Below are 27440 nucleotides of genomic sequence, written 5' to 3'. Positions count from 1 at the left end.
CTCATGCCTCCCTAAAATGTATAAAACCAAGCACTTTAGGAGGCCGAGGCACGTGGATCACCTGAGGTCAGGAGTTCAAGACCAGCCTGGCCAACTCGGTGAAACCTCGTATGTAAAAATAAAAAAATTAGCCGGGCGTGGTGGCGGGCGCCTGTAATCCCAGCTACTCGGGAGGCTGTGTAGCAGGATGAGCCGTAGACAAAGCTCCTCAGACACCAAGTTAAAGAAGGAAGTGGTTTATTTGGCCGGGAGCATCGGGCAAGACTCCTGTCTCAAGAGCTGAGCTCCCCGAGTGAGCAATTCCTGTCGCTTTTAGGGGCTGACAATTCTAAGGGGGTCCGTGTGAGAGGATTGTGATAGACTGAGCAAGCAGGGGGTACATGACAGGCTGCATGCACCGGTGGTCAGAGTGAAACAGAGCAGACCGGGAAGTTTCACAATGTCTTTTCTGTGCAATATCTGGAATCTATAGATAACGTCACCAGTTAGGTCAGGGGTCGATCTTTAACTACCAGGCTTAGGTCAGGCAGGCCCAGGCCTGGTTTCGGGTCTGGTTCCTTGGTTTTGGGTCTGGTTCCTAGGCGCCGGGCTACCTGCCTTTAGTTTCGCTTCTCTTTCCTTTTCTGAGCATAAAACAGTATAAAACAATATGAGAGGGTCTCTCTCTTCCCTCAGCTGAGGCAGGAGAATTGTTTGAACCTGGGAGACAGAAGTTGCAGTGAACCAAGATCATGCCAGTGGACTCCAGCCTGGGTGACAGAGCGAGACTGTGTCTCAAAAAAACAAAAAACAAGGTGTGCCCTGAAGACCTTGGACATTTGTCGTCAGGACCTCCTGAGGCTGTGTCATGGGCATGTTCTTGACCTTGGCAAAATAAGTTTTCTAAATTGGCCGAGACCTGTCTCAGATATTTGGGGTTCACATATCACTGGCGTGGCATCTGTGACCCGCAGGAGAGTCGGGCTCTGTCTCTCCTTCTCTCTTGGAGCAGCTCCTGTTCCTGTCCATGCAGCCCTGGTAGGGCCTGCTCCAGGCCGAGTCTTCCCTGTGTCCTGGAGGAAGCCTCGGTGACAGGGGACCCTGTGCCGGGGGCGGGGGTGTCACCTGTGGAGGAAGGGCAGGGGGAGAGGATGAGCAGGCCCCCACTTCTCGTTGCCTGGAAGCCGAGATAGATCTTCACTCCACCCAGGCCTCCTCTGCTCCTTCTGCCTTCAGGTATTTGTGATACTCCAGGATCCCCCAAGAAATGACCCTCACAGCCAAAGGATTGAGGCCAGGTTTCTTTAGCTGAGGGGCAGGCAAGTCCTGACTAACGTAATTTGATCTCATTAATGGTATTAGTGGGCATCTTATGTCTTAGCTCTGTTCAGGCCTTTCTGAGGAGCCATGGCTGGGGCAGTCTATAAACATAGCAGCAGGTACCAGTTCACCCCTGCAGCTCTGGAGGCTGGAAGTCCAAGATCAAGCAGCAGCCAACTGGGTGTCTGCTGAGGGCCACCCGGGTTCGGAGAAGGGACCTTCTCCTCGTGTCCTCTCACATTGTGGACAGGACAAGGCTGCTCTCAGGGTCTTTTCATAAGGGCAGGTGCCCCACCCTGGGGGCACCACCATCAAAGCCTCGTCACTTCCCAGAGGCCCCACCTCCCAACATCATCCCTTGGGGGTTAGGTCTCAGCACAAATCTGAGGGGCCGTGAACGTTCAGTCTGCAGCCATGGGGGCTCAGGGAGCCATGAGCACTAGCGCAGGACCCAGGCAGCTGGACGCCCCCACCCCATCCCGCACCCCCCACCCCATCCCGCACCCCCCACCCCATCCCGCACCCCCCACCCCATCCCGCACCCCCCACCCCATCCCGCACCCCCCACCCCATCCCGCACCCCCCGACCCTATCCCGCACCCCCCGCCCCATCCCGCATCCCCCGCCCCATCCCACACCCCGACCCCATCCCGCATCCGCCACCCCATCCCGCATCCTCGCCCATCCCACACCCCCGCCCCCATCCCGCATCCTCGACCCCATCCCTCATCCCCCACCCCATCCCGCACCCCCGCCCCATCCCGCATCCCGACCCTATCCCGCATCCCCCATCCCATCCCGCACCCCCGCCCCCATCCTGCATCCTCGACCCCATCCCGCATCCCCCATCCCATCCCGCACCCCAGCCCCATTTCGCATCCCCCGCCCCCATCCCGCACCCCCCGCCCCCATCCCGCACCCTCGACCCCATCCCGCACCCTCGACCCCATCCCGCACCCTCGACCCCATCCCGCACCCCCCGCCCCATCCCGCACCCCCCGCCCCATCCCGCACCCCCCGCCCCATCCCGCACTCCCCGCCCCATCCCGCACCCCCCACCCCCCTACCTCATCCCGCATCCCCCTACCTTGAGCCTGCTTCTCTGTGGGACTCCCCTTCACCCACAGGGTAGGGGCATCCTGAGGCTTCACTCACACCACGCGGCCCACCTCAGTGGTCCTATCTACGCTTCCTCCAAAATACACCCTTGCCCTCCACTCTGGGCGCCCATTTCTCCTACGACTGCCGGAGTGCAGGCTTGAAACTCGTCTGTGCCCTTCATGTCACTGTGGCCACCTGCTCGGGTGGCTCAGGTCGCATCTGTTAAGTACAGAAGCGAGTACATTACGAAGTCCTAATCCTTCACAGACTTCGGTGGGCCCCGTGAGACTTGCTGACATGCAGCCCAAGTGCATGGATTTACTCAGCCCTGTGGTAAAGCAGTGCCATCTGTAACCCCGAGAACGCAAGCCCTGGGTGTTCCTTCAGTGACAAAAGGCAGTCCTTAGTACGAGGCACTGAAGCGATTTTAGGTCAGGCAAATATGTTCATGGAAAACCACATGGCCTGGCTTTGGGATGCGGCTTTTCAAACTCCCCCAGCCTCCCACTTGCAGCGAGACTGGGATGGGGAGGTAGGACTCAGCCTCCCGCCTTTCCCAGCGGGGCTGAGGTGGGGGCTTCTGTCCTGTATTCATCCTGGGAGAGGGCATGGGGCATCGGCTATAATTCCGACCTTTAAAATCAGTAAAGCGCTTTGCATATTTGCTCCTCTGAAGCAGCAGTCTAAGAGCCTTTGGGTTGTATTGGTTTTTTGTTGTTGTTGAGACAGTCTCGCTGTGTCGCCCAGGCTGGAGTGTAGTGGCTCGATCTCAGCTCACTGCAACCTCTGCCTCCCAGGTTCAAGCGATTCTCCCACCTCAGCCTCCTGAATAACTGGGATTACAGGCGTGCGCCACCACGCCCAGCTAATTTTTCATATTTTTAATAGAGACAGGGTTTACCATGTTGACCAAGCTGGTCCCTAACTCCTGACCTCAAGTGATCCACCCACCTCGGCCTCCCACAGTGCCTGGCCTTGCTTGTATTGCTGTGTCCTGTGTGTTCTCACTGCTGAGCAACACGAATGACAAAGAACCACAATGTCATCACTGTGATTTACTTCAAGACGGCACATTTGTGTTGAAATCCTGTGCCTTAATGAGGAGCTTAAAATGAAGATACTTCTGCCATTAGCTTCAAGATGATTTTTAACATTGTGATCCAAATGTGATCAAAAATCTTAGGTAACATGTTAAGATGCACAAAATACTTAAAAAAAAAATCCAGACAATGGCCGGGTATGGTGGCTTATGCCTGTAATCCCAGCACTTTGGGGGGCTGAGGTGGGTGGATCACCTGAGGTCAGGAGTTTGAGACCAGCTTGGCCAACAAGGCGAAATCCTGTCTCTACTAAAAATACAAAAATTAGCCGGATGCAGTGGCACGTGCCTGTAATCCCAGCTACTTGGGAGGCTGAGGCAGGAGAATCACTTGAACCCGGGAGGCGGAGGTTGCAGTGACCTGAGATCACACCACTGCACTCCATCATGGGCAACAGAGTGAGACTCTGTGTTAAAAAAATAAATAAATAAAAATAAAAATGTAGACAATAATGATAAAGTCACAATAAAAAAATATTGAGAATAAAGACAATTCACCTCTGAAATACATAGTTTGTGGGGAATATTTGCAGGTAACTCCTGGCTCTTGTTAGTTAGAAACAGGCCTATATTACACGACTAGCACAAGAAAGAACAAAAGGCAAGAGTTCTCGTCGCCACATCATGAAAGTAACTACTTTTTTTTTTTTTTTTGAGCCGGAGTCTCGCTCTGTCACCCAGACTGGAGTGCAGTGGCCGGATCTCAGCTCACTGCAAGCTCCGCCTCCCGGGTTTAGGCCATTCTCCTGCCTCAGCCTCCCGAGTAGCTGGGACTACAGGCGCCCGCCACCTCGCCCGGCTAGTTTTTTTGTATTTTTTAGTAGAGACGGGGTTTCCCCGTGTTAGCCGGGATGGTCTCTCGATCTCCTGACCTCGTGATCCGCCCGTCTCGGCCTCCCAAAGTGCTGGGATTACAGGCTTGAGCCACCGCGCCCGGCCGGAAGTAACTTCTTAAATTTTGATGCCCTGACATGAGTCAATTTTCATTCCATAATTGAGATAATTTTGGTTTTCAAACTGAACAATATAGTGTGTAACTTTGAATTTGTTGGCAAATTGGCAAACTCTTATTTATTTATTTTGTTGTTGTTGTTTTTTGGTGAGATGGAGTTTTGCTCTTGTTGCCCAGGCTGGAGTGCAATGGTGCAATCTCGGCTCACTGCAACCTCCACTTCACAGGCTCAAGCGATTCTCCCACCTCAGCCTCCCGAGTTGCTGGGATTACAAGTGCACACCACCACGCCTGGCTCATTTTTTGTATTTTTAGTAAAGACGGAGTTTCACCATGTTGGCCAGGCTGGTCTTGAACTGTTGACCTCAGGTGATCCGCCGGCCTCGACTTCCCAAAGTGCTAGGATTACAGGTGTGAGCCATCACCACACCCGGCCAAATTCTTAATATTTTATATTTAAAAATGGATTCAAACACATCTGAGACTTGCATATGGGAAAAGTCAAGATTGTTTTATTTTAAAAATCAGTATTATGGAAGGTATTATAATAGAATAAACTGTATAAAACGATCTTTAATGACTGCTTTTTAGAATTCATAACTTTGCCATGATTCAATGAAGCATTTCTGAGCGTTCTGTGCATTTTAGTTTACTGTGAAAGGGAATCTAATGACAAAAATCCCTGGAGGGTATCAGATTAAAACTTGGATCTCCAAGCTTCCTTTTAGTTCTAACCTTCAACTATTCTGTGGTTCTGCAGTGACTTGTGATTTTGATATTGAGTGTAAACCTGTACTTTGATGTTTCATTCCAAACACTACAATTCTCAACATTTTTTTTTTCCTGGTAGGATTTTTAGTACATTAAGATTTGAGAATAATGGAAACATTAACAACAAAACAAAAGGAAACACAAAAACTACCCTAAAACTCCTTGATTTGAACTTCACTTGCTTTTTAAATGTAAAATGTAAATGAATCTGTGTTCTGTTTTTGAGACTCTAAATTGAAAAATTCATAGTTCATGCTTAATAGTTATTGCAGGCCTCTCTTTAAACTTGAGAGGGCTTGTGTTGGCGTCCACGTTCCCTAAGTAGGTCAGAGGCAGCGGCTCTGCTCTAACACTTGGGAGAACTCTTGAATGTAAGTGGCAGAGTCTGGTGGACTCTACCTGGGAGGATTAACCTCTTGAAATGCCTTCAGTGAGAGCAGTTTTAATGCTGAGAAAAGAGCCCTGCGCTGACTCTAATTGCATTTCTAGTTCTGCCACTTACAGACTGACTGACTTTAGGCAAATAACCTGATCTTTCTTAGTTTCTAAATTCCGATTTATCCAGAAAAGGGATTTCTTCTAACCTGGATCTCATTCTCTCCTCCCTTCCCTCAGTCAGCCACCTTCATGTGCTCTGCCTTAGTGTGCTTAGCCATTTCCTCAGGATGTGCCTTTGTCACTCTGAAGTAGGGGGTGACCTTGCCCTACCGTGGTCATTTCTGAGAGCTCTCGAGGGTTCCCTGTACACACCAATCTTCTCCAAGCGCAGGTGCTGCTGCCTAGCTCAGAGGTTGCCCCAGATACGTGCTTCGTGTGCTCAGTGAACGAGCTGACAAGACCCACTGGAATTGCAGGGGGTGTACACGATGGATATTTACAGAGGTTTGCTGTTTATGAAGGACTTTTCACACATAAGCTCTTCATCCTTCTGTGACCTCGTTCACTGCTGCTTACTGTCATTGGTGCTTTATGGTTTAGGGCCCCAGGCTTTAGAAGGGATGTACCCCTTGTGCTTACCCAGGCAGGGGTGTGGCATTTTTAATCACAATCTCCTGGGGCTTTGGCCTTGGCTTCAGCAAGAGTTCATGGATGCTCTGTCTGATATTAGCCCTCAGTGTTCATCTGTGTTCCGCTTGCTTTAGTAATCATGCCACTTACAGTTTCCCGGAACTTTCTAGAATCTGTCTCTATGCTCATCATGCCAACTTACTTCATGGAGGGAGTGCCAGAGCCCCTTGCTTGTTGGCAGAAGTTATCCTGCGGCTGCGGAGGGCAGGTGACCCAGTGGTCTGCCTGTTGGCATGTGGCACACAGCTAGGGCCACGCGACCACATTTGCCTAGGGTCCCTCTCCAGCCCCCGCAGCCCCTTCGGGAGACATTACTGCAGGAGGACCGGGTGGGAGCACAAAGCCCCAGGGAAGAGCCAAGGAAGACTTGTTGAAGTGCTCTTTAAATCTTCAAAGTTTGGGCACGTTTTTTTCCCCCAGTTAGGATTATTTGTGGAACTATTATGATTGTTAAAATAATAATTGTTTGTCAAGTTGTTTAGTCATATGTAGGTGCATAATGCAGGGATCAAATGCCTCCCCACAGTCTTATTCTGCCCAGACATGTGCAAAGGTTATTTTAAAAGTTGTAAAATGGGGAGCACTTATATGTGGCACTTAAATTTAAGCACTTTTTAATTGGAGAGTTTAGCTTTACATTTATTGTAAGCTTTATGTCAATGATGACCCGTAAGTTAAGGATCAGACGTGGAAGAAATGCAGAGGAAATGAGCAAATGCCTGCTACTAGTGTTTATGTGTTTGCATGCGTGTGCAAATGCTTTTCCTATATCTACTCACACGCACACTTAAAAATATACATAGTGTGTATTTGCATTATGTCTTCAGCATTCCCGAAGAACAATGACTTCCAAACTTTACCTTACTTAGAATCACCTGGAAATCTTATTGGAACCCACATTACTGGGACCTACTCCCGGAGTTTCTGATTCTGGAGATTTGGGGTGGGGCCCAGAATTTGCTTTTGTAACAGGCTCCCAAGCACTTGTGCCATGAAACAGTGCTTAGCGGAATCCTGGCTGCTCTGTGGAGGGCAGATCCCTCCTGACCTTTCTAGAATCTTGCAAGTGAGAAATATTCAGGCAAAAATCAGCCCTTGCATTTGTCTTCATGACCTCAAAGTTGGGGTTCATATTTGAAACAAACATTGGCTTCCTGTGTCTGTGGTGTCTTCATGCCCTGAGCTTGTCTCTCGGGGATGGAGCCACAACAACCTGGACCCTGTGCCCTTTCTGTTGCTCTGGAACAGGAGGGTTTCTGAGGCAGCTCCAAGTCCCCTCCTGTAACGTGTGCAGATGTAGCTGTGTTGTAAATCATCCCACCCAAACACCACACGCTCCTGTTTGGTGACAAATCTTTCTAGCTTCTTTCATGTGCTGTGGTATCAGACAGAAAATGTAAACACACACACATGCAGATGAATATGTGCGTGTATAAATATTGGCGTATGAGTGTTTTTTCATCCTGTTCCTCAGATTAGATCATTTCTAATGTTGAGTAGCTCCCAAGTCCTCTCCCCTCTGCAGTATTCAATGTTAAGTCCATCCAATGAGCTTTTCATTTCAGCTATCATATTTTTCAGTTCTAGAATTTCAGTTTGGTTTTTTTTTTTTTTTATTGTTTCACTTTGTCGCCTAAGATAACCCCCTTTGCAGTAAAGGGGACCCTCTGTTTTACCCTCTTCATAGTAGAAGTCTTTTTTAGTGGTCTGCCTAAGAACGTGGTGGGAGGTCTAACTGCTTGTGAGCAGGTTGTGAAATGGTCCCCTTAACCTCGACCAGTGCCATCCCACAGAAATATGGTGAGAACTACTTATGTAATTTAACATTTTCTGGTCACTTCCTGAAAAAATTAGAAACAGTTAATTTAAAAAATGTTTTATTTAACTCTGCATGCCAGACTTGTACATGTTTCAGCATGCACTCAATATAAACTTTTATTGAAGATGGATTTATGTTCTATTTGTTTGTAGAAAGTCCTTGAGGTCCAGTGTGAGTTTTGCACTTTTACTCAACACTGGCCACCTCTCAGGCGCTCAGACCCAGGGCACAGGGCCTTGTGTGTGGGACAGCACCTGTCTGTCCGTCACTCTAGAGGTTTTTGGTGGCACCGACTTCAGATCTGGGGAAGGGTCTGCATGTCGTCGGGAGGGTAGTTTTGCAGCTCTTCCTGCCGTCTTCCCAGGCTCTAGGAGCCGAGTCCACATCTTGCTTTCCAGCTTCCACGCTGTTGCCGCTGCCTCCTCTATACCTTGAGTGTGGGTTCCCATGAGGAATGAGGAGCCAGAACAAGTGGGGCTCACTCCATCCTCTGCTCTGGACGAGCAGCTTGGTTTCTGGATTAGATGTGGTTGGGGTTGATTTCTGCTCTAAGCCGTGATGCGTGGCTCAGCCTCAGGACAGCCTTTCTTACCTGTTCACATGCTGGGAAGCCCCTCAGCTTGCTGTGTCTCAGGTACAGGAGCTTCTTTGCAGTCATTTGTTTATCCCGAAATTGTGGCTGGTCAGCATTCTCTCCTGATCTGTACTTGGTCTGTGTTTTCTGTACCAAATGAGTGAGTATCCTGGATGGCTGCTTTCCCCTCCCGTGTCTTCCTCCAGCAACACCTCCCAGTTTCGGTGCCTCTGACTTTCAGCAGCTCCTGTGTGGACAGTGCGTGGAGCCACTAGTGCTATTCTGAATATGAATGTAAATTAAAATCTCATCTGTTTAAAAAGGAGCATGGCAGTGCAAGGGGAGGGTGCGTGTGAGGAGACTGTTGGTGGACAGTGGGTATCACTGAGGAAAGCGAACCCGGGTGCGAGGGCGCAGTGTGGAATGATGCCCAGGAGAGCCGGATGGGCAGAGGGGAGCCGCCTTCCCCTTCTCCTCCAGGAGAACTTGACCCACAGCATGGGGCAGCCCTGGGAGGGACACATTTAATTCGCTGACCTCTAGGCTGGACACTGTTACTGTCAGTGACACAGATAGTTTTTTCGAAGTATCTTGTTGAACCATAAACTAGAACTTAGTTTGTAGAACATAAACTAGTTCTGCAAACTACTGACAGTGATTGGTGTAGGGTAATCAGATTCCTTAGAAGGTTATAAACATTTTCTGTTATGATACCCTAATGCCCTGACCTTACCTATGATACCCTAATGACCAAACATAGTCACGTCTGAGGCCCTGGGGGTGAGCCCAGTGGATTTCGGGAGACACAGTTCAACCCGTACCAATCCCTGCTGGACGATATGAAAAGGGACTGGACCTATGCGTAAGGAATTTTAATTTTCCTGAGTATTTGGTAAAGAAATTGGTCTTTCTGTTTATTTTTCAGTGGTTTCTATACTTGTTAAATTTATAGTTTTAATTCAAGCTGGGATGGGCAGTCTACAAGGGTAGAGCGGACGCCTCTGCATGTCTGCACTTCCTGTCGCTGCCTTCAGGCCTCTGACCTGACTACCTGTGCTGCCCACGGCCCGTGGCCTCCGTGGTCGGGGCCTCCCAGCTTGCTCTGCCTGATGCTGCTGCCCACGGCCCGTGGCCTCCGTGGTCGGGGCCTCCCAGCTTGCTCTGCCTGATGCTGCGGCCTGTGACCTCCGTGGTGGGGGCCTCCCAGCTTGCTCTGCCTGATGCTGCGGCCTGTGACCTCTGTGGTCGGGGCCTCCCAGCTTGCTCTGCCTGAGCATCAGATCATCAGTAATCAAAGTGTTTCTCCTTCCAGCACCAGATTCAGTCTGTGTTGATTCTGGCATACTCTCTGGTCTCTCATGGGCTATTCGGATCCTCTCTCCACCCCCGAAATATAAATAAATATAAATAAATAACAGTGGAAGTTTAATGTAATGAAAATACCTATTTGGAACCATTAGGGTAAAACCCATATGTGAGAAAGCCTATTTTCCCAGTTAGCTGAATTCACTGTCGTGGTTTTGAGACATTCAGTTTAAATCTCATGAAGGTAACACTTGAGGTCATTGACTAAGGAACAGCCGAATTCCAGCTCATGAAATCACTGGACTAAACTCTAAGGTGTTTACTCAGTTCCACAGGTGGTGCGACTCTCTTCTTGAATGTCATCACACCTAACCTGTGTTTATTATCCTAAGACTTATCGACATGACATTTTCCAGTGGTTTACCAAAGATAGGGTGTTTAGGTAGTTTATGTAATTTTTCTCCCCATAATTACTGTTTTTAAAAATTCTGTAGTGTGAGACTGTTGTTCCATCATTCAGATAAGTATTCATACACTTATTAGCCTCAGTGAAAAAGAAGACTCATTTAAGGAGTGAACTGGATGGTTGAATATTTTAAATGCGTTGTCACTGTTTTGAAACTGACTAAGAACAGCAAAGGTGTAGCGGTGTTTATAGTTTTTTTTTTTTCACATAATAATACCTTTCTTGTTTCTTCACAGAGATCTTCGCTTTAACAGAATCAGAGAGATCCAACCTGGGGCATTCAGGCGGCTGAGGAACTTGAACACATTGTGAGTGGAAATATTCTATTGGAAACTAATAGAAAAATAGAAATCATTACATTATTTACCTGTGGGTAGAACTCATCGTCCACAATCAGTAGGCATGGGTGGGGAAAAGTAGAACAGAAAAGTGAGGCTGAAAAATGCACCTGAATGCCAGGATGGTGAATGCCAGCACGGTGAATGCCAGGACGGTGAATGCCAGGACGGTGAATGCCAGGACTGTGGCCACTGTATTTCTCGTCTCATGGCTGTGTGCCTGGCCATTGCATGTTGATTGGGACCCATGCTGACCGACCGCAAAACTTGTCCCGGCCTTCATATGGGTCACTTGCTCCAGAATCAACTCTGCCCTTGCTGGGTCAGGCTGACCTCTGTGTGCTCCTGCACCTCCTCCGTGGCAAGGTTGAGCAGGACAGTGCTGCTTCTGAGTGTGGAGTGGACTGAAGTGAGGGTTCAAGGCAGTCCCATGATGCCCGGAGGGAGCAGGCAGGGCCAGGTCCAGTGTTGCTGTGCAGACCTCCGGCTCTGCAGGGCATGCCCAGTGCAGTGGAAGCTGGTTCCCTTCTGCACCAGGACTGAGCACAGTGGCGTAAGGGCAGGGTCATGGGGAACATGGGACTCCCTGGGCCACCTGTCCACTGTTGACCCTGGAGAGCAAGGGGCCTGGGGCCTCTCACCCCAGGCTCTTGTCTGTGCACATGAATGGAGCACGGGCCACAGGGCCCACCTTTCCTGGCACGTCTGTCTGCCCACACCACCCTCCCACCATGACTGCCTTAGCACTGGCCACAGTCCTGGTTAAAACAGAAAACCTAATAGACAGCAGGATAAAGATACAAACTCCCTTCTGTAGGAGAGAAGGAATTTTTTCTCCACTGTATCAAAAGGTGGTAACTGTGGAATACGGACAGCATTGCAGAGCAACTTTTCCACCATGATGGTTAAACACTAAAGCTGTGTTTTGTCCTGTGAATTCAGCGTTCATTGAATGTTGATGGCAAGTCTGTAACTGAATTGTTACATGGCCTTTTCCAAGGCTTTCGGAATGTTTTAACACAACTTTGAAGTTTGTTTTCTGTTGTTTTTTATAATTCTTATTGACTCTTGTTTCATAGGCTTCTCAATAATAATCAGATCAAGAGGATCCCTAGTGGAGCATTTGAAGACTTGGAAAATTTAAAATATCTGTAAGTTAATGATCAGTTCTTTAACCTAAAAGCTTACGGTATCTAGATTACTTAAAAATAGAGCTAAATTTCATGCTGTTTATGAATTATTATAAATATATTCATTTAAAAGAAGTTTTATTTTCAGAAGGTGAGTAAAAATTTAGCTGGGATTATAAAAACAGGTTGTCATTGATACAAAGTGCTACATTATGTGATTTTTAATGTTTCATCACTAAGCCTTAGTAAAGTGGATTGCATAAAGTTAAAATGCACAGCCTTTGAAAATCCCTCTAGAAATAATGATGATGTTTCCAGAGGGGAAAGCGATGCTAAGTGAGTTGCTGATATGAACAGCTGACAGGTGTGTTGCAGAGTATCAGCTGTCAGAATAGTTTCCAGTTGTCTTTCCTGCTGCAGGTGACGTGTAAAATCGGAATAACTCACCCGGTGCAATGTCACTCATTCCTGCTGCAGGTGACATGTAAAATCGGAATAACTCACCCCGGTGCAATGTCACTCATTCCTGCTGCAGGTGACGTGTAAAATCGAAATAACTCACCCCGGTGCAATGTCACTCATTCCTGCAGATCGTCTTGTCTTCCGCTAAGTGACTTCACCTCTTATTTTTGTGTGAATTTTATTTCACTTTTAAAAACTGAGTTTAATCTATTTATTTTCATTTAACACATCTTTTGCTCATTGAGATCAGTTTTGCAGTTTAGAAAATGAGCTTCCTGGTTTAGTCTCAGTCACACACATACTTGCTATAAAATTGGAAAGGTTGAAGAAAAACACTCGGAGTAGAAGGGTGTGTCATGTGCTTTTAGATTATTCTTTTAAGACTTAGTCACTTTCAGGCCGGGCGCGGTGGCTCAAGCCTGTAATCCCAGCACTTTGGGAGGCCGAGACGGGCGGATCACGAGGTCAGGAGATCGAGACCATCCTGGCGAACACGGTGAAACCCCATCTCTACTAAAAAATACAAAAAACTAGCCGGGCGAGGTGGCGGGCGCCTGTAGTCCCAGCTACTCGGGAGGCTGAGGCAGGAGAATGGCGTAAACCCGGGAGGCGGAGCTTGCAGTGAGCTGAGATCGGCCACTGCACTCCAGCCTGGGCAACAGAGCAAGACTTCGTCTCAAAAAAAAAAAAAAAAAAAAAAAAAAAGACTTAGTCGCTTTCCAAAGAGAGTTATTTTTAATAAAAATTATTTATTTCAGCCATTTTTATTGGAAGTTTTCATCATATGTGAACCTAAAAATGTTTAAGTTATTTTGATTTGTTTTTTATTTTACTTTAAGTTCTGGGCTACATGTGCAGAACGTGCAGGTTTGTTACATAGGTATACGCGTGCCATGGTGCTTGGCTGCACCCATCAACCATCATCTAGGTTTTAAGCCCCACGTGCATTAGGTATTTGTCCTAATGCTCTAGGTTTTTTGATTCTTAAAACAAAGTTGTGTTGTTATTATTGATGTATACTTTGAAATCTGTTTTGATTCTAGCTGTGTCTATGACTGTTAATTACAGAGCTGCCTTTAACTCTGTTTATTAAAATAATTGCCTCTGTGAAGATACTTGTCAGTGTTACATACACACTCTCCCCTCCATCATTGTGGCATAGGATGTTAATTTTTAATTTCATATAAACATGACTAAGCCTTGTCCCACATTTCTAAAATGAGACACATCTTTTATTGGTTAATTTATGCTCCCCCTCCCTTTTTTTTTATATTTCGAGTGTTGTGCAATTTCCAGAAGAGGGCTTTTGTTTCCTGGAAAGGAGATCCGGTCAGCTGATAGCCAGCATTCCTTGTATGTGTATATGTGTGTGTAATAGGTTTAACAGGTTTTTTAATATTATTTTATTTTTTGTCACTGGTTTTGAATCATTAAGAGCAACTTACTATGCACTCAGCAAACGTGTTCACAGTGGAGTTGTTGGGATGCTCTGTTTTCACTGATCTCTTTTCAACGACCCTCGTCCGACCTCATCTGCTGCACAGCGGCTCTCTAAGCGCCTGCACTCCACACTCTCGCTCCCTCGGTAACAAACTGCGGTGTCCCTGGCGGCGGAGGACACAGATCACTGGGGTGGAGGGAGCACAGACTGGGGGGTCATGACTCAGAAACGGACTAAAGACCAGGGCAGAGGAGGGAGCTGTGCAGAGAGGTCCGGGGACCTCTTTCCACAGCACCGCAGCCTCCGCCTCCTCAGCGCTCATTGGTGGAGAACATTTGATAAGGGCTGATTTAGGAAACTGTGTAAGACTTAAATGCTGTGATTTAAAGTGTGTACAATCTAAATGCTGAAGAACTCTCTTGAAATTTATTGATTATTTCAGCCTTCTATAGGGAGTCAGTACCAAAATATACTTGTAGAGGTTGAGTAGTTCTTATTTCTTGGAACTCCAATTACTTCTAGTCAGGCATAAGCCTTCCCTTTAGTTCACATTTCTTAGTGAAATTATTTCTTGAGACAGTTAGGACTCATTCATAGGTCAACTCTATGATGAAGTAGAAAATCACAATTTATTATTATGATCAATACTCACCCTTTTTTTTTTTTTTTTTTGGAGATGGAGTTTCCCTCTTGTTGCCCAGGCTAGAGTGCGGTGGTGTGATCTCAGCTCACTGCAACGTCCACCTCCCAGGTTCAAAAGATTCTCCTGCTTCACCTTCCTGAAGAGCTGGGATTACAGGCGTTCGCCACCACGCATGGCTAATTTTTTGTATTTTTAGTAGAGATGGGGTTTCACCTTTTTGGTCAGGCTGATCTCGAACTCCTGACCTCAGGTGATCTACCCACCTTGGCCTCCCAAAGTGCTGAGATTACAGGCGTGAGCCACCGCACCCAGCCAATACCCACCTATGCTTATGAAAACAAATTACATCCCAATGTCTTTATAAACACACATTCATACATGTCAGTTTGATTCAATTGTCCTGTGTATTCTTTAAAAAGATTCCCTTTCATTTTTTAAAATGCCTCTAAAACGATGTTCTCATTGATACTTTGTTTTTGTTTCTCTTTTTAAAGAAATGGGCACAGAAAATTACATTTAAACCTGCCTTCTCCAGAAGTATAGTAACAACTCCCATGTGAACAGCAGTTAATGTGTGTGGGGCCATTTTGTAAGAGATAAATGTATATACACACACACACACATATTTACACACTAATCTCAACGATTTCTGTCCATTTTAGAGAAGAGGAAACTTGAGGCCCAGGCATTAAGTGGAAGGTCAAGGATTCCCACACATGCAGCCCAGAGAAGTAACAACCGTGTCAGGCCTCTGCTGTGGGCACTGGGCCCTCGGTCACTGGGGAGCTCTGAGTGGTTCGTGTTAAGTTTGTAACTTTTTTTTTTTTTTTTTTTTTTTGAGACAGAGTCTTGCTCTGTGGCCCAGGCTGGAGTGCAGTGGCGCGATCTCGGCTCACTGCAGGCTCCACCTCCCGGGTTCACGCCATTCTCCTGCCTCAGCCTCCCGAGTAGCTGGGACTACAGGCACCCGCCACCATGCCTGGCTAGTTTTTTAATATTTTTATTAGAGACGGGGTTTCACCGTGTTAGCCTGGATGGTCTCGATCTCCTGACCTTGTGATCTTCCCGTCTCGGCCTCCCAAAGTGCTGGGATTACAGGCGTGAGCTACCGCGCCTGGCCAAGGCTTGTAACTCTTTATGAAGTCAGCTCTGCAAATTTGCATGGAGGGAGGATGTGAGATCCACTTAGATGGGCTGTAAGAAGTAAGGCTAGCAGTGCTGGTTCTGTTAAACTGGATCCTGCACCAGACATATTAATTAACTTACCATCAAACACTCAGCCCTTCTGGATATGAATTATATAATACTATAAGCATTGAGACAAAAAATGTTGTTTATTTAGTGGAACGAGTAGGTGAAACCCAGTCATAAATAATCAATTTTGAAGAGACGTGTCTGCCTGAATTTGACAAGTAGGAAAAGCATAGATTTTGACTTGCCCATCTGCCTATGTCAGAGATGGAGCCCAGGGATTCCAAGAAGCGGTAGTGGCAGGTCTCCCCGAGTCTGGGCACGGACACGGATTCACAGCCGCCTTGGGCTCTTCCACGCTGCTGGCCTAGAGCTGTGTCGTGAAGCAAACTGGCTGAGGGCGAGTCGTGTCCGAGATGGGTGGGCACAATGCACATGGTTTTGTGGCTCTTTTTGGAATGGTGATACGTTGGTGTGGAAATTTTCATCCTCCGTCTGTTAGGTCAGGCTTGGCAGGTGTTTTCAGTGCAGGACCAGGCCTCTATGAGCCGCACAGTCTCTGCCGGGGCCACTCGGCTCTGCCGCACGGCGCCAGCACAGCCCCAGACGGTCCGGAGTGCGCGAGTGTGGGCGGGTTCCGGCAGAGCTTCCTTTATGGACACTGACATTCCAAGGTCACATGTTAGGAAATACGATTCTTCTGTTGAGATTTTCCACCATTTTACACAAAGACAAGCGCCAGGCCAACTGTGTGACTCTTCCAATATGCCTCTATTGCTTCTGTTTTCTAAGAATGCGATTCTAGGGGTGAGTTATTCAGGACACATTCGGTCTTCATATGGTCCACTCCCCAAATTATTCCTAGGTATTTTAGAGATGTATCAATATCAGTTATAGAATCTTACCACCAGTGCATTACACATGTCTGTGGAAAATGGTTTTTATCTTCTTCAGGCTTTGAAGCAAATGTATTGTCAACAATTCATTAGCCATAGTCTAAGGTCAGCGAATTGCCTGAAAAACCTGTCGCAGTGGTTTGATCGCCTTCAGTCGGCACCAGTTGCTTTTGGCCCACTTGAGATCTGAGGGAAGGGAAGCCCTTGGGAGAGGCACTCTGTACTCACTGTGCAGACGGTTTGTTTGCATTCGAATACAGTCATTAATTGTAAAACTGTCTCCGCGTGTCAATTTAATTCTTCTTTTCCGTCTGAAGTTCGACCTCCTGTCTGTGTGCTAACGCCCCGTGTTTCTTGTTTCAGCTATCTGTACAAGAATGAGATCCAGTCAATTGACAGGCAAGCATTTAAGGGACTTGCCTCTCTAGAGCAACTGTAAGTGCCTCCTCTCTTCATGCTTTAGTTCTTGGATGCCGCCTGGCTCTTTTCCTCTTGTAGGGACCAGTCAACTGAGCTAGCTGTTTGCATGATGCATGACTATGCTACCTGAGGTGCGGGGAGTACGTGCATGATGACGGAAAAACAGGCATGGGCGAGTCATTCGTCCTCCTCCCCGCCTTCCACCCAGCCAGCCTTCCACCCACCCCTCAGGATGCATCACTGGTTTCCTCTATGGTGGCACCAGACCCTGGGCCGTGCTCTCCTGACGCCAAGGACAGTAAGATCAGTGGCATCCCTGTCACAACTTAGAGGAGAGACAGGCAGGCGCACAAGTCCAATCAAGGCGTCCTTCGCAGGGGAAATGTCCAGGGTGCCCGGGGAGCAGAGGGCTGTTTGCCTCGTTCATTGTTCCTCATTATGACTCTGAACCCATGGGCTGAATTTTTTCAATTGTGATGCCCTTATTTTGGAGAAAACCCTTTTGTGCAGCGTGTAATGAAACACTCCTAGTTCCCTTGGCCGCCCGTGAAGTCGTACTTTGCTGTGAAGTCGTACTTTGCTGTGAAGTCAGCGTGTTGATTTTTCATTACAATGTCCTGGTAAAAAGGAGGATTTGTCCTGGTTTGTTTGCTCGGCCAGTCACCTTTCACTCGGCAAGCTGAGCCCATTCCTGGGGAGTTGCAAGTTGTCACGGTTTTAGGAATGTGGATGAAAGCAGCTGTTTGCTGTGATGCAGTGTGACGTCCTCCTGCCACAGCTGCTGATCTCTGGTCACGGGTCACTGGGTGACGGGACACAGCGATGTTGTCAGAGAGTTTGAGGCCAGGCGGTGCGGGGGAGAGACCACTCTGGGACTGTGCATCCCGAGGACCCATAGTGCTCATGTTTCTGAAAGTGCGTGTTGATTCAAGTGAGCACGGACAGGGCGTGGGTAGATTTGGGAAGAGATCGTCTGTCTCTGCGGAGAGGGACAGTGCACCTCATTGCAGAAACACATGGAGGTATGTAGGGAACCCCCACATGTAGGGAGACCTTGCAAAGGAGCAAGCTCTCATATCCAGCAAGCGTGTCACTCAGTGGGGGCGAGAACATCTTCGTAGCAGACAGTTCTTCGATCCTGAATGGATTGGAAAACCCTCATCTGGCTTTGTGCTGAGTGAGTCCAGTGTTATTTTTAAGGAAGGAAAGGGCAAGTCAGGGGAGAAACCTGAGGCTGAACGAGGAAGGGCGTCTGTGAATCGCCAAGTAGGTGTTCGCTGAAATTTTGGATGATGTGGGGGCTTTATGAGCTGGCCAGGCTGCCTTTAGCACCCAGGGTTAGGTGAGCCCCGGGGTCTCTGGCGCTGTGACGGGTTCCATTCATTAAACGCTGTATAGCGAGCCTGAGGGCAGCCCGGCCCCCGCCCTCGGGCAGGGAACTGCTGGGGAGGGGATAAGCGAGTCCACCAGACCTCAGTGAGAGACTTGGGCAAAGGCTGTGTGTCCAGGGAGGACGGCTTGTGCCGGACCCTGGCTAACTGCACCCCTTCCCCCGATCGGCTGTATAGCCCTGAGCTATTGAAAACATGCATTCCTGGTGACACTGGGAGACCGGAATGCAGGAATACCCTAGAGCCCGCAGATGCTGTCCTGGGGGAACTGAGTATCCCTGATCCAGAAAAGCTCCTTAGGCAGCTGTGGACACAGGACAGAAAACACACCTGGCCAGGCAGGAAACGCATTTGAATTCAGTGATGATCTCGGTGTACTTGGGGAGTCATTTCCTGTCTTTGGTCCTGTTTCCTCAGCTGTTCAGGGAGGGGTGAAGGACACCCCAGGCTGCCGGAGCCCCGGCCTCTCTAAGATCCTGTGTACCCTGGCCCGTCATTTCCTGTAGCACCCATGCAGCAGGTGCCAAGTCCCACACGCTCAGCCGTCCCCCTGGCCAGCCTGCATTGCAGAGTCCAGGTGGAGGGATTTTTACACCCACCACTCTCCGTGGGGCTTGAAATCCCCCCTTTCCTTCCCTCGGTCAGCACCTCCTCATCCTTCTGGGCTTTGCTTGGGAGACTCCACCCCTGCCTGCCTGCACTGAAGCCTCGCTGAGCAGCTCACGGCCACTGTGTGTTGATGGTGCCTGGGTCTCACACTGGCGTGTGCTGCGAAAGACCAAGGACCCCAAGAAACCACAGGCGCTCTGTCAGCACATTGCCCGGCAGAGACAAGGCTCCAGGGATCACGTAGGGCTCCGCCTTCCTCGGGACCCCCGCGTCAGGTGCTTGCCCATCATGCTCGCCCACGGCGGTTTTCCTTGTCTTCCTGCTCCAGTTTTTCCTTCCCTCGTGTTTCCCATTCGTGCGCAGTGCTGAGCACAGACCTGTCCTGGGACAAGGGGCAGGGACAGTCTGCGTTTGGGGGCCCCTCCGGCTGCAGGCGTCCGCAGAGACTCAGTGTGGCCTGTGTGGGTGCTGCCCAGGGAGCTGGCCCCAGGATGAGGGGGCCCTGGCAGCCGCACTCTGGTGCCCTGGCGGTGACGGTATTCTCAGAATGTCCACAGACCTGATTCTCAGGCGTGCGTTCTGAAGACTTTTCCTTTCTGTGGAGTTCTGAAGACCTGTGAACGCTGGCATGCTGCTGCTTTACTCGTTTTGGCCTCCTGAAGAAGTGCTCATTTACAATGTGTGCTGGCTGCAGGGAACGCCTGAGTGGGAGGAGGGGTCTCCCAGCAGAGCACCCCAGCGAGAAGACTGACTTTGTGTTTGACTTACGAGGAAAAAGCCCACTTTTCAAAACGAGAAATTTCGTATTCAGGAAAAATTAGAGAGAATGAGTTATATCTAAAAGTATAAATTGTAGAAGTATGGAGACATGTGAAATGGAAAGAAATAGAAACACTGGGTATTCTGTACCATCACACACCCGAGGAAAGACGGTCTCTTGTTTAACGCTTCAGGATTGACGGAGAAAGTCGTGTGACGTTCTTTTTGTGTTTCCTTTGTGGTCTTGAAGGGTATCTTTGTATCTGACAGTATACTCTCTGCCCAAGTATGTGATGATGCCGCTGCCAAATTCATACGAGTTAAAAGATTTGAGTGAAGGTATTCACCTATTTATGTATGTGCTATCATTAAAGTTATGCTTTAGATTTTTGCTTTTTTCCATATATTTTGGAAGCGAAAATGGCCTAGTCAGGCCGTTCTGACATGGTGTCGAGGACCTCAGTGAGCACCTCTAGGGCCTCCCTCGCCCTTACCCAGTCACTAGGGTGGACGTCTGTGCCTGGTGTTCAGTTGTATTTATCGAATCATTTGACAATTTCATGTGTTTTTCATACAACGTAGGAAGTCTAGTGAGTGAGCTGTCTATTGATACCTGAATTTGAAATGACTAGGAAAAAAATTGGGGGCAAAAATCTGGATCTAAGAAAATAAATTAAATTGTAAGTTATACTTTTTTTTTTTTTTCTTTTAACTGCTCTAGATACCTGCACTTTAATCAGATAGAAACTTTGGACCCAGAGTCGTTCCAGCATCTCCCGAAGCTTGAGAGGCTGTGAGTTGTGTGTTTGTGTTGTTCCTGCCTTTCCATTCACAGAGCCCAGGCCTCAGTCACTGGCTTGGTTAGATTAAGGTCAATATCCACCAAACACCTGAAAACTGTTTTGATATAAAGTCCATATTTCTAGTCTAACAATTTAGAAATAGGACTTATAATTTTCTCTTTAATTGAAAGTGTTGATAAAATAGGAAAAAAATCCATTTCTTTGCTGGAGTAAAGAACATTGTTTTCAGATTCGTTTGTATTAAATAAATGTAATCACTGAGATTTTTTAAAAGCTGATGTATATTTGACTGCTTATATTCTTTTCTACACATCTTAAGACATATTTTTCAAAATTCGTTTGTTATAAAATCTCTTTCAACAGATTTTTGCATAACAACCGGATTACACATTTAGTACCAGGGACATTTAATCACTTGGAATCTATGAAGAGATTGTGAGTATAATGATACCTTTTGTGTTTCCTTTGCTGCAAATCCTTACTTCTCTCTGTTATCCATTCACCTGGTTCTTTTTCAAGTGTAGTGAAATGTTGATAACAATCTGATTCTGAAAGAATGAGAATATATGGAGGGTGGATTGGATCCATTAGAGAGCAAAATGAAAAACATGTGGCTCAGACAATGTGGCAAATAGTTACTCCTTTGATAGGCAATTAAGACTTAAAAAAAATTTTTTTTCAAGATAGGGTCTTGCTCTGTTGCCCAGGCTGGAGTGCGGTGGCATGGTCACAGCTCACTGCAGCCTCAGCCTCCCGGGCTGAAGCAGTTCTCCCAAATAGCTGAGTAGCTGGGACTATAGGCACATGCCACCATGCCCAGCTAAGTTTTGTAATTTTGTGTTTTTTTGTTTTTCTTTCTTTTTTCTTTCTTTCTTTTTTTTGTGACAGGGTTTTGCCGTGTTGCCCGGGTTGGTCTTGATTTCCTAAGCTCAAGTTATCTGTCCACCTCAGCCTCCCAAAGTGCTGGAATTACAGGCGTGAGCCACCATGCCCAGCCAACATTTTAAAAAATCATCTTTAAATTCATCAAATTAATTTTTAATTCCAGTGCATACTTTACTGGTAGAAGTAAAACCAGTGTAGAAGGAACCCCTGTGCTGTATTCTGTTTGTTTCTACAGCATACTAAGGAGGCTGATCGCCACCCTTTTTTTGTTTGCTTGTTTGAGATAGAGTTTTATTCTTGTTGCCCAGGCTGGAGTGCAATGGCTCGATCTCACCTCACTGCAACCTCTGCCTCCTGGGTTCAAACGATTCTCGTGCCTCAGCCTCCCTAGTAGCTGGGATTACAGGCATGTGCGACCATGCCTGGCTAATTTTTGTATTTTTAGTAGAGACAGGGTTTCACCATGTTGGCCAGGCTGGTCTTGAACTCCTGACCTCAGGTGATCCACCCGCCTCGGGTTTCCAAAGTGCTGGGATGGCAGGCGTGAGCCACTGCACCCGTAATCCCACCCATTTTTTAAGGCTTCCAAATATACTTCTTCCTTATACTGAGCTATTTCTTGTAATTAAGGCATTTTATTACTGGCGGAGAAAGTTGTGACATTCTTTTTGTGTTTTCCTTCATGGTCTTGAGCCATTATTTTCAGTTAAATAGTACTGAGTATATGCAATGAACTAGACCTAGAAAGAAACAGAAAATGCCAGGAGACAAGCCTGACTCTAGAGTGGGCTTACGGTGTGTGTTTTATCTATTCAGTGAAATGAAGTGGAGTAAAACGTAGACCTTCAGGACTGTTTGTGATTTTTTTTTTCTTTAGGATAAAGATATCACAAGCCAAACTAAAAGCTACATCCTGAGTAGGAAGATGGGATGAATATTTCCATATTTGATAGATAACAGAGAGTAGAAAGAAATTTACCAGATAAATGCTCTAGAAAGTAGCCAAGTTTAGGGCAGACTGGTAACAGCCTGGATGATGCTGACAGCTGCCTTCCCTCTGTTCTCAGCCCCTCTTTGGGTATCTGGCAAGGTCCCCCTCTCCTGTTTGCTCACTTTACTAGAGGTGCTCGAACACTGCAACCCCAGACTGAGATGCTGTGTTAGATGTACAGAGCTGCATCTAGAGGGCACGCTGTGTCCTGGCTGCTGTCTGCTGGGAGCAGTCTCTAACCTCACGTCCCTGAGGGGCCCCAGGCTGAGGAGGGCGCGCCAGCTGCCCCACCTCTCCAGACCTCCTGAATAGCCGTCTCTGCTTCAGAGCAGATGAAGGTTGGGGATCCTCTGCTTCCTCGGGTGCCCGGAGCAGCTCACTCAGCCAGGACCGACTGGCCGGATGTCACATACCGGACCGTGACCATCCAGGTCTTGCATGTGCCCATGGTCCTGTACTGACCTTCAGCTGTGGGCACAGGTTGGGTTCCCTGGGCACGTGGCTGACACTGTCCTCCTCACAGCCTCCTCACCTGAGAGCTGTGCACCTGCTCACGTGGGAAAGGGTGATTCTGGTCATGAGGCCAGTTCTGTGTTCCTGTCCCCTCTGGGCTCATGTCCAGGAGAACCTCAGATGGGAGGTGTAGCCTCCCCTTCCCCTCCTGGAGCCAACGTCGGCCCCTAGTGATGCCCTCACCCTGCCGCCCTGGTGAGCACCTCTCGGCGTCCCATCCCCATCTGGGGAGTGGCCTGGGGCCACCTCATCCAGGGTTAATAGTGAGCACGTCTGTTGCAGGACTTTTTCTTAGTTCAGCGAAAGATGGGGTCCTTGTTACGTGGCCACAGAAATTTAGGCTCGCGGACTATTTGAAGAGTGAGAAAAATGGGAATTATTGGGTAAAAAGGAAAAAAAGTGGGGGAAACAGAGACCCTTAGCAAAGCAAGAGAATGTGTTTCCCGCCAGTGGGCTTCCTGCCTCGCAGACTGAATTCCACCCGTGAGGAGGAGGGCCAGGCTTCTCCCCCCGCAAATGGCACGAACGTCTGTGGGCTCCACCCCAGTGCGCACCCCTCCCAGTGCGCAAGCCGGCTGGAGGGGCCTGGGAACCCCATCCCACCTGGCTGTCCTGGATTGAGAGGTGACCACATGCTAGCAGCCCTCACTCTCGGCGCCTTCTCGGCCTCGGCGTCCACTCTAGCGGTGGCGGGCTCAAGGGCTCCTCAGGCACCACCAGAGTGGACGCCGAGGCTGAGAAGGTGCCGGGAGCGAGGGCTGCTAGCATGTGGTCACCTCTCAGTCTCATATCCAGCTGCCAGCCGCTTCCAGCCCTTGTCCTGTAGCCTGTGTTTGCTACCTGGAACTCCTCTGCCCCCAGACAGCTTCTTCCCCGTGTGCGGAGACAATACTTTTCCCAAGGTGAGGCACATCCTGCCCGTGCTTCCCTTGTTGGGACAGGATGTGCCACTCACTGGAAACTTTCCAGGTGAGCTTGGACCTCAGGAAACTTAGGTGTGAACCCCAGCCGGGAGATGCAGCCCTCCCCTCCCACACTCCCTGGGAAGGCTCAGGCCGGAGTGAGATGGTGTAGAACTGTCCTGTCCGTGATGACGGGCGTTGGGTGACAGTGGTGGTTTTGTGGCTGTGGTTCTCATGTTACTGATTTCTGTGAGTGGCTCCCACCCGCTCTCCTTCACAAACTTCCCTGACCTGTGCCGCTGGCGCACTCCTTTGTCTTTAACTCGACACCCGATGTCTGGGTGTGCACCGGCCCTTTGCTACTCACGCCTCTCCGGTTAGTGCCTCCAGGGGTACTGTGCACCCCCGGGCTCTTCCTGGTGATGTGTGTGTCTCTACATCACTCCCTGAGTCGGGCACTGGGGCTCAGATTCCACCACGGGAAGTGTCCCATCCCCGTGTCGCAAGCCCGGCAGGCCTGGCGCATGTTTCCCGACGCAGGACCTGGAAGCCCTGTGTGATGGACGGATGGACAAGCCCACCCACCCCGTGTCTCACCAGCCGCATCTTCCTTCCCACAGGCGACTGGACTCAAACACACTCCACTGCGACTGTGAAATCCTGTGGTTGGCGGATTTGCTGAAAACCTACGCGGAGTCGGGGAACGCGCAGGCAGCAGCCACCTGTGAATATCCCAGACGCATCCAGGGACGCTCAGTGGCAGCGGTCACCCCAGAAGAGCTGAACTGTGGTGAGTGGCCCGACACGCAGACTTCATCCACACACACACACACCATCCACACACACACCATCCACACACACACATTTACACACACACATTTACACACACCATCCGCACACACCATTTACACACACACACATTTACACACACCATCCACACACACCATTTACACACACACCATTCACACACACACATTTACACACACATTTACACACACCATCCACACACACCATTTACACACACACCATCCACACACACATTTATTTACACACACACATTTACACACACATTTACACACACCATCCACACACACCATTTACACACACAGACATTTACACACACCATCCACACACACCATTTACACACACACCATCCACACACACACACCATCCACACACAGACATTTACACACACCATCCACACACACCATTTACACACACACCATCCACAGACACACATACACAGACACAATCCATCCACACACACCATTTACACACACACCATCCACACACACACACACACCATCCACACACAGACATTTACACACACCATCCACACACACCATTTACACACACACCATCCACACACACCATTTACACACACACCATCCACAGACACACATACACAGACACAATCCATCCACACACACCATTTACACACACACCATCCACACACACCATTTACACACACAGACATTTACACACACCATCCACACACACCATTTACACACACACCATCCACACACACCATTTATAGACACACATACACAAACACAATCCATCCACACACACACGCACATACACGCATGCACACACACACCATCTACACACTACACACACACATGCACACACCATCTACACACACCATTTATAGACATACACACGGACACAAACTACACACACACACACCATCCACACACCACACACATTTACACACACACCATACACCATTTATAAAATGACACACACACATAAACACACAAACCATCCACACGCACACGTACACACCATCTACACACACACAGACACAAACCACACATGCACATACACACACACTCCACACACTCACCACATATACACATGCACACACCATCCACACACTTACACCATTTATAGACATACAGACACAAACCACACACACATGCACATACCCACACGAACATACCATCCACACACTCATACCATTTATAGACACACAGACACAAACCACACATGCACATACACACACACTCCACACACTCACCACATATACACATGAACACACCATCCACACACTCACACCATTTAGAGACACACACACATATGCACACAGGCACGCATACACACGGCTGTTTATTTTGGTAAGGTGAAAGGCTCTCCCTGTGTGATGGTTTTATAATATGACAAAAATACATAGTTTTTTTTTTTTTTTTTTTTTAAGTTTCTTGTAGCTCAGTTCTTGATGGAGCTATGGCAGGGGCAGTTAGAACTGAGAGCTGCCTGGTGGCTGGGGGTACTACACCACTCAGATTTCTAGCCTGGGGAGCAAAAGAGGCCCAGACCCCTGTGCAGCCGCCTGCCTGCACTGCTTCCCCACCCCGGACGCAGACTCCGCCCTCAGCTCTGCAGGGCACTGGCTGTCAGCAGCTCCAGACACGGCCCTTGATGGAAGGAGCTGCCCCACGTGTCCCTGACGGGAGGGCCCTCAGTGCTCGGGGGGCCCAGGGACCTGTGCTGCCCAACTTGGCAGCTCTGCTAAGCTGTGTGCGTCCCTGTGAATCAGTCGAGGCCCTGTCATTGCCGCTAATGCTCCTGAGGTTGTGCCCTTGGAGATCTTGTCATACTTTTACTCCTTACTCCAATTTGGCTGTCAGTGATTATTCTTGTTTTTTATAATAGCTTTATGGAGGTGTTGTTGCCGTGCCAGACAATTCACCCTGTTCAGGTGTACAATTAGGTGGGTTTTAGGATGTCTGCAGGGTTGTGCAGCCTAAATAATGAAGAAAGCAGCGAAAGCTTATTTTTTGTGGTGATGGGGAGCCATGGGAGGGTTTACAGAATGTTGGGATGATGTTTGTATTCTAGGAGGAGCTTTCTGGCAGCCCTAGGGAGAGGGAATTGGGGAGTGTGTGAGGCAGGCGGGGAGGCCGGACTAAGGCCAGAGGGATGAGAACCTCCATGAAGCCAAGGGCTGGAGGCACCGTTCCCAGAGTGATGTGGGAGCACGGGGAGGGCTGGGCAGAGCCGCCCCAGCCTCGCGACCTGGGCTGTGCAATGCTGGGGAGATGGAAGGAGGCCATCCAGGAGGAGCCCTTGCTGACGGCCCCCAGTTGGGTCTGAGGGCCTTTGTTTTGGTTGCCAGGCAGAATGGCAGCGCTGAGCAGAGTCAGCTCCAGTGCACACACACACTCGTACCTGTGCTTGTGTGTGCCCCACTGCAGGCACTCACTTGTACACACCTGCGTGTGGTTGTGTTTTTCTTCTTTTTCTTCTCCATGTACACAGCATGTACATGGAGACAGATTTGCACACTGAGGTGATGAGGCAGAGATGGGAGCCTAGGCCTGCCCTCAGCATGGTTCCCTCACGGCTGCCGAAGGGAGCCTTAGAGAAGGCCGCTCCCTGTGCAGGCCTGGAGCTCCGGAGCAGCCGCCAGGGACAGGAGCCTGGAAGCCGTCAGCCCTCGGGTGGCCCCTGGAAGCTGTATGGAGTCAGGGCACGCAGGAGGCGGGAGAGGCCGTTCTTCCCCTTGTCCAGGGTGGAGGGTGAGGACCAGGGCAGCTGTGGAGGAGGGAGGCTGGGAGTTGCTCCAGCTGTGGTGTCTGCCACCTGCCTGTGCTTTTAGAGACTTAT

General features: G+C 48.8%; 1 protein-coding gene across 2 annotated transcripts in view; it reads left to right on the top strand.

The window, feature by feature from the left end:
• The window catches only part of LOC105497561 (peroxidasin), a 113791-nt gene that overhangs the window by 40218 nt on the left and 46133 nt on the right, over positions 1–27440 (top strand). The window contains exons 2-7 of one of the 2 annotated variants that reach the window (XM_011768726.3): positions 10691–10762; positions 11872–11943; positions 16919–16990; positions 20456–20527; positions 20901–20972; positions 24449–24618. In XM_011768726.3, coding sequence (XP_011767028.2) covers positions 10691–10762; positions 11872–11943; positions 16919–16990; positions 20456–20527; positions 20901–20972; positions 24449–24618 — 530 coding nt within the window. The remainder of the gene's footprint in view (positions 1–10690; positions 10763–11871; positions 11944–16918; positions 16991–20455; positions 20528–20900; positions 20973–24448; positions 24619–27440) is intronic. The other variant, XM_011768728.3, reaches the window with a different exon arrangement.

Source organism: Macaca nemestrina, chromosome 13 (genome assembly GCF_043159975.1).
Source record: "Macaca nemestrina isolate mMacNem1 chromosome 13, mMacNem.hap1, whole genome shotgun sequence".
Classification (NCBI taxonomy): Eukaryota; Metazoa; Chordata; class Mammalia; order Primates; family Cercopithecidae; genus Macaca; species Macaca nemestrina.
Note: the sequence above shows the minus strand (reverse complement) of the source record. Positions and strands in the feature narration are given on the sequence as shown.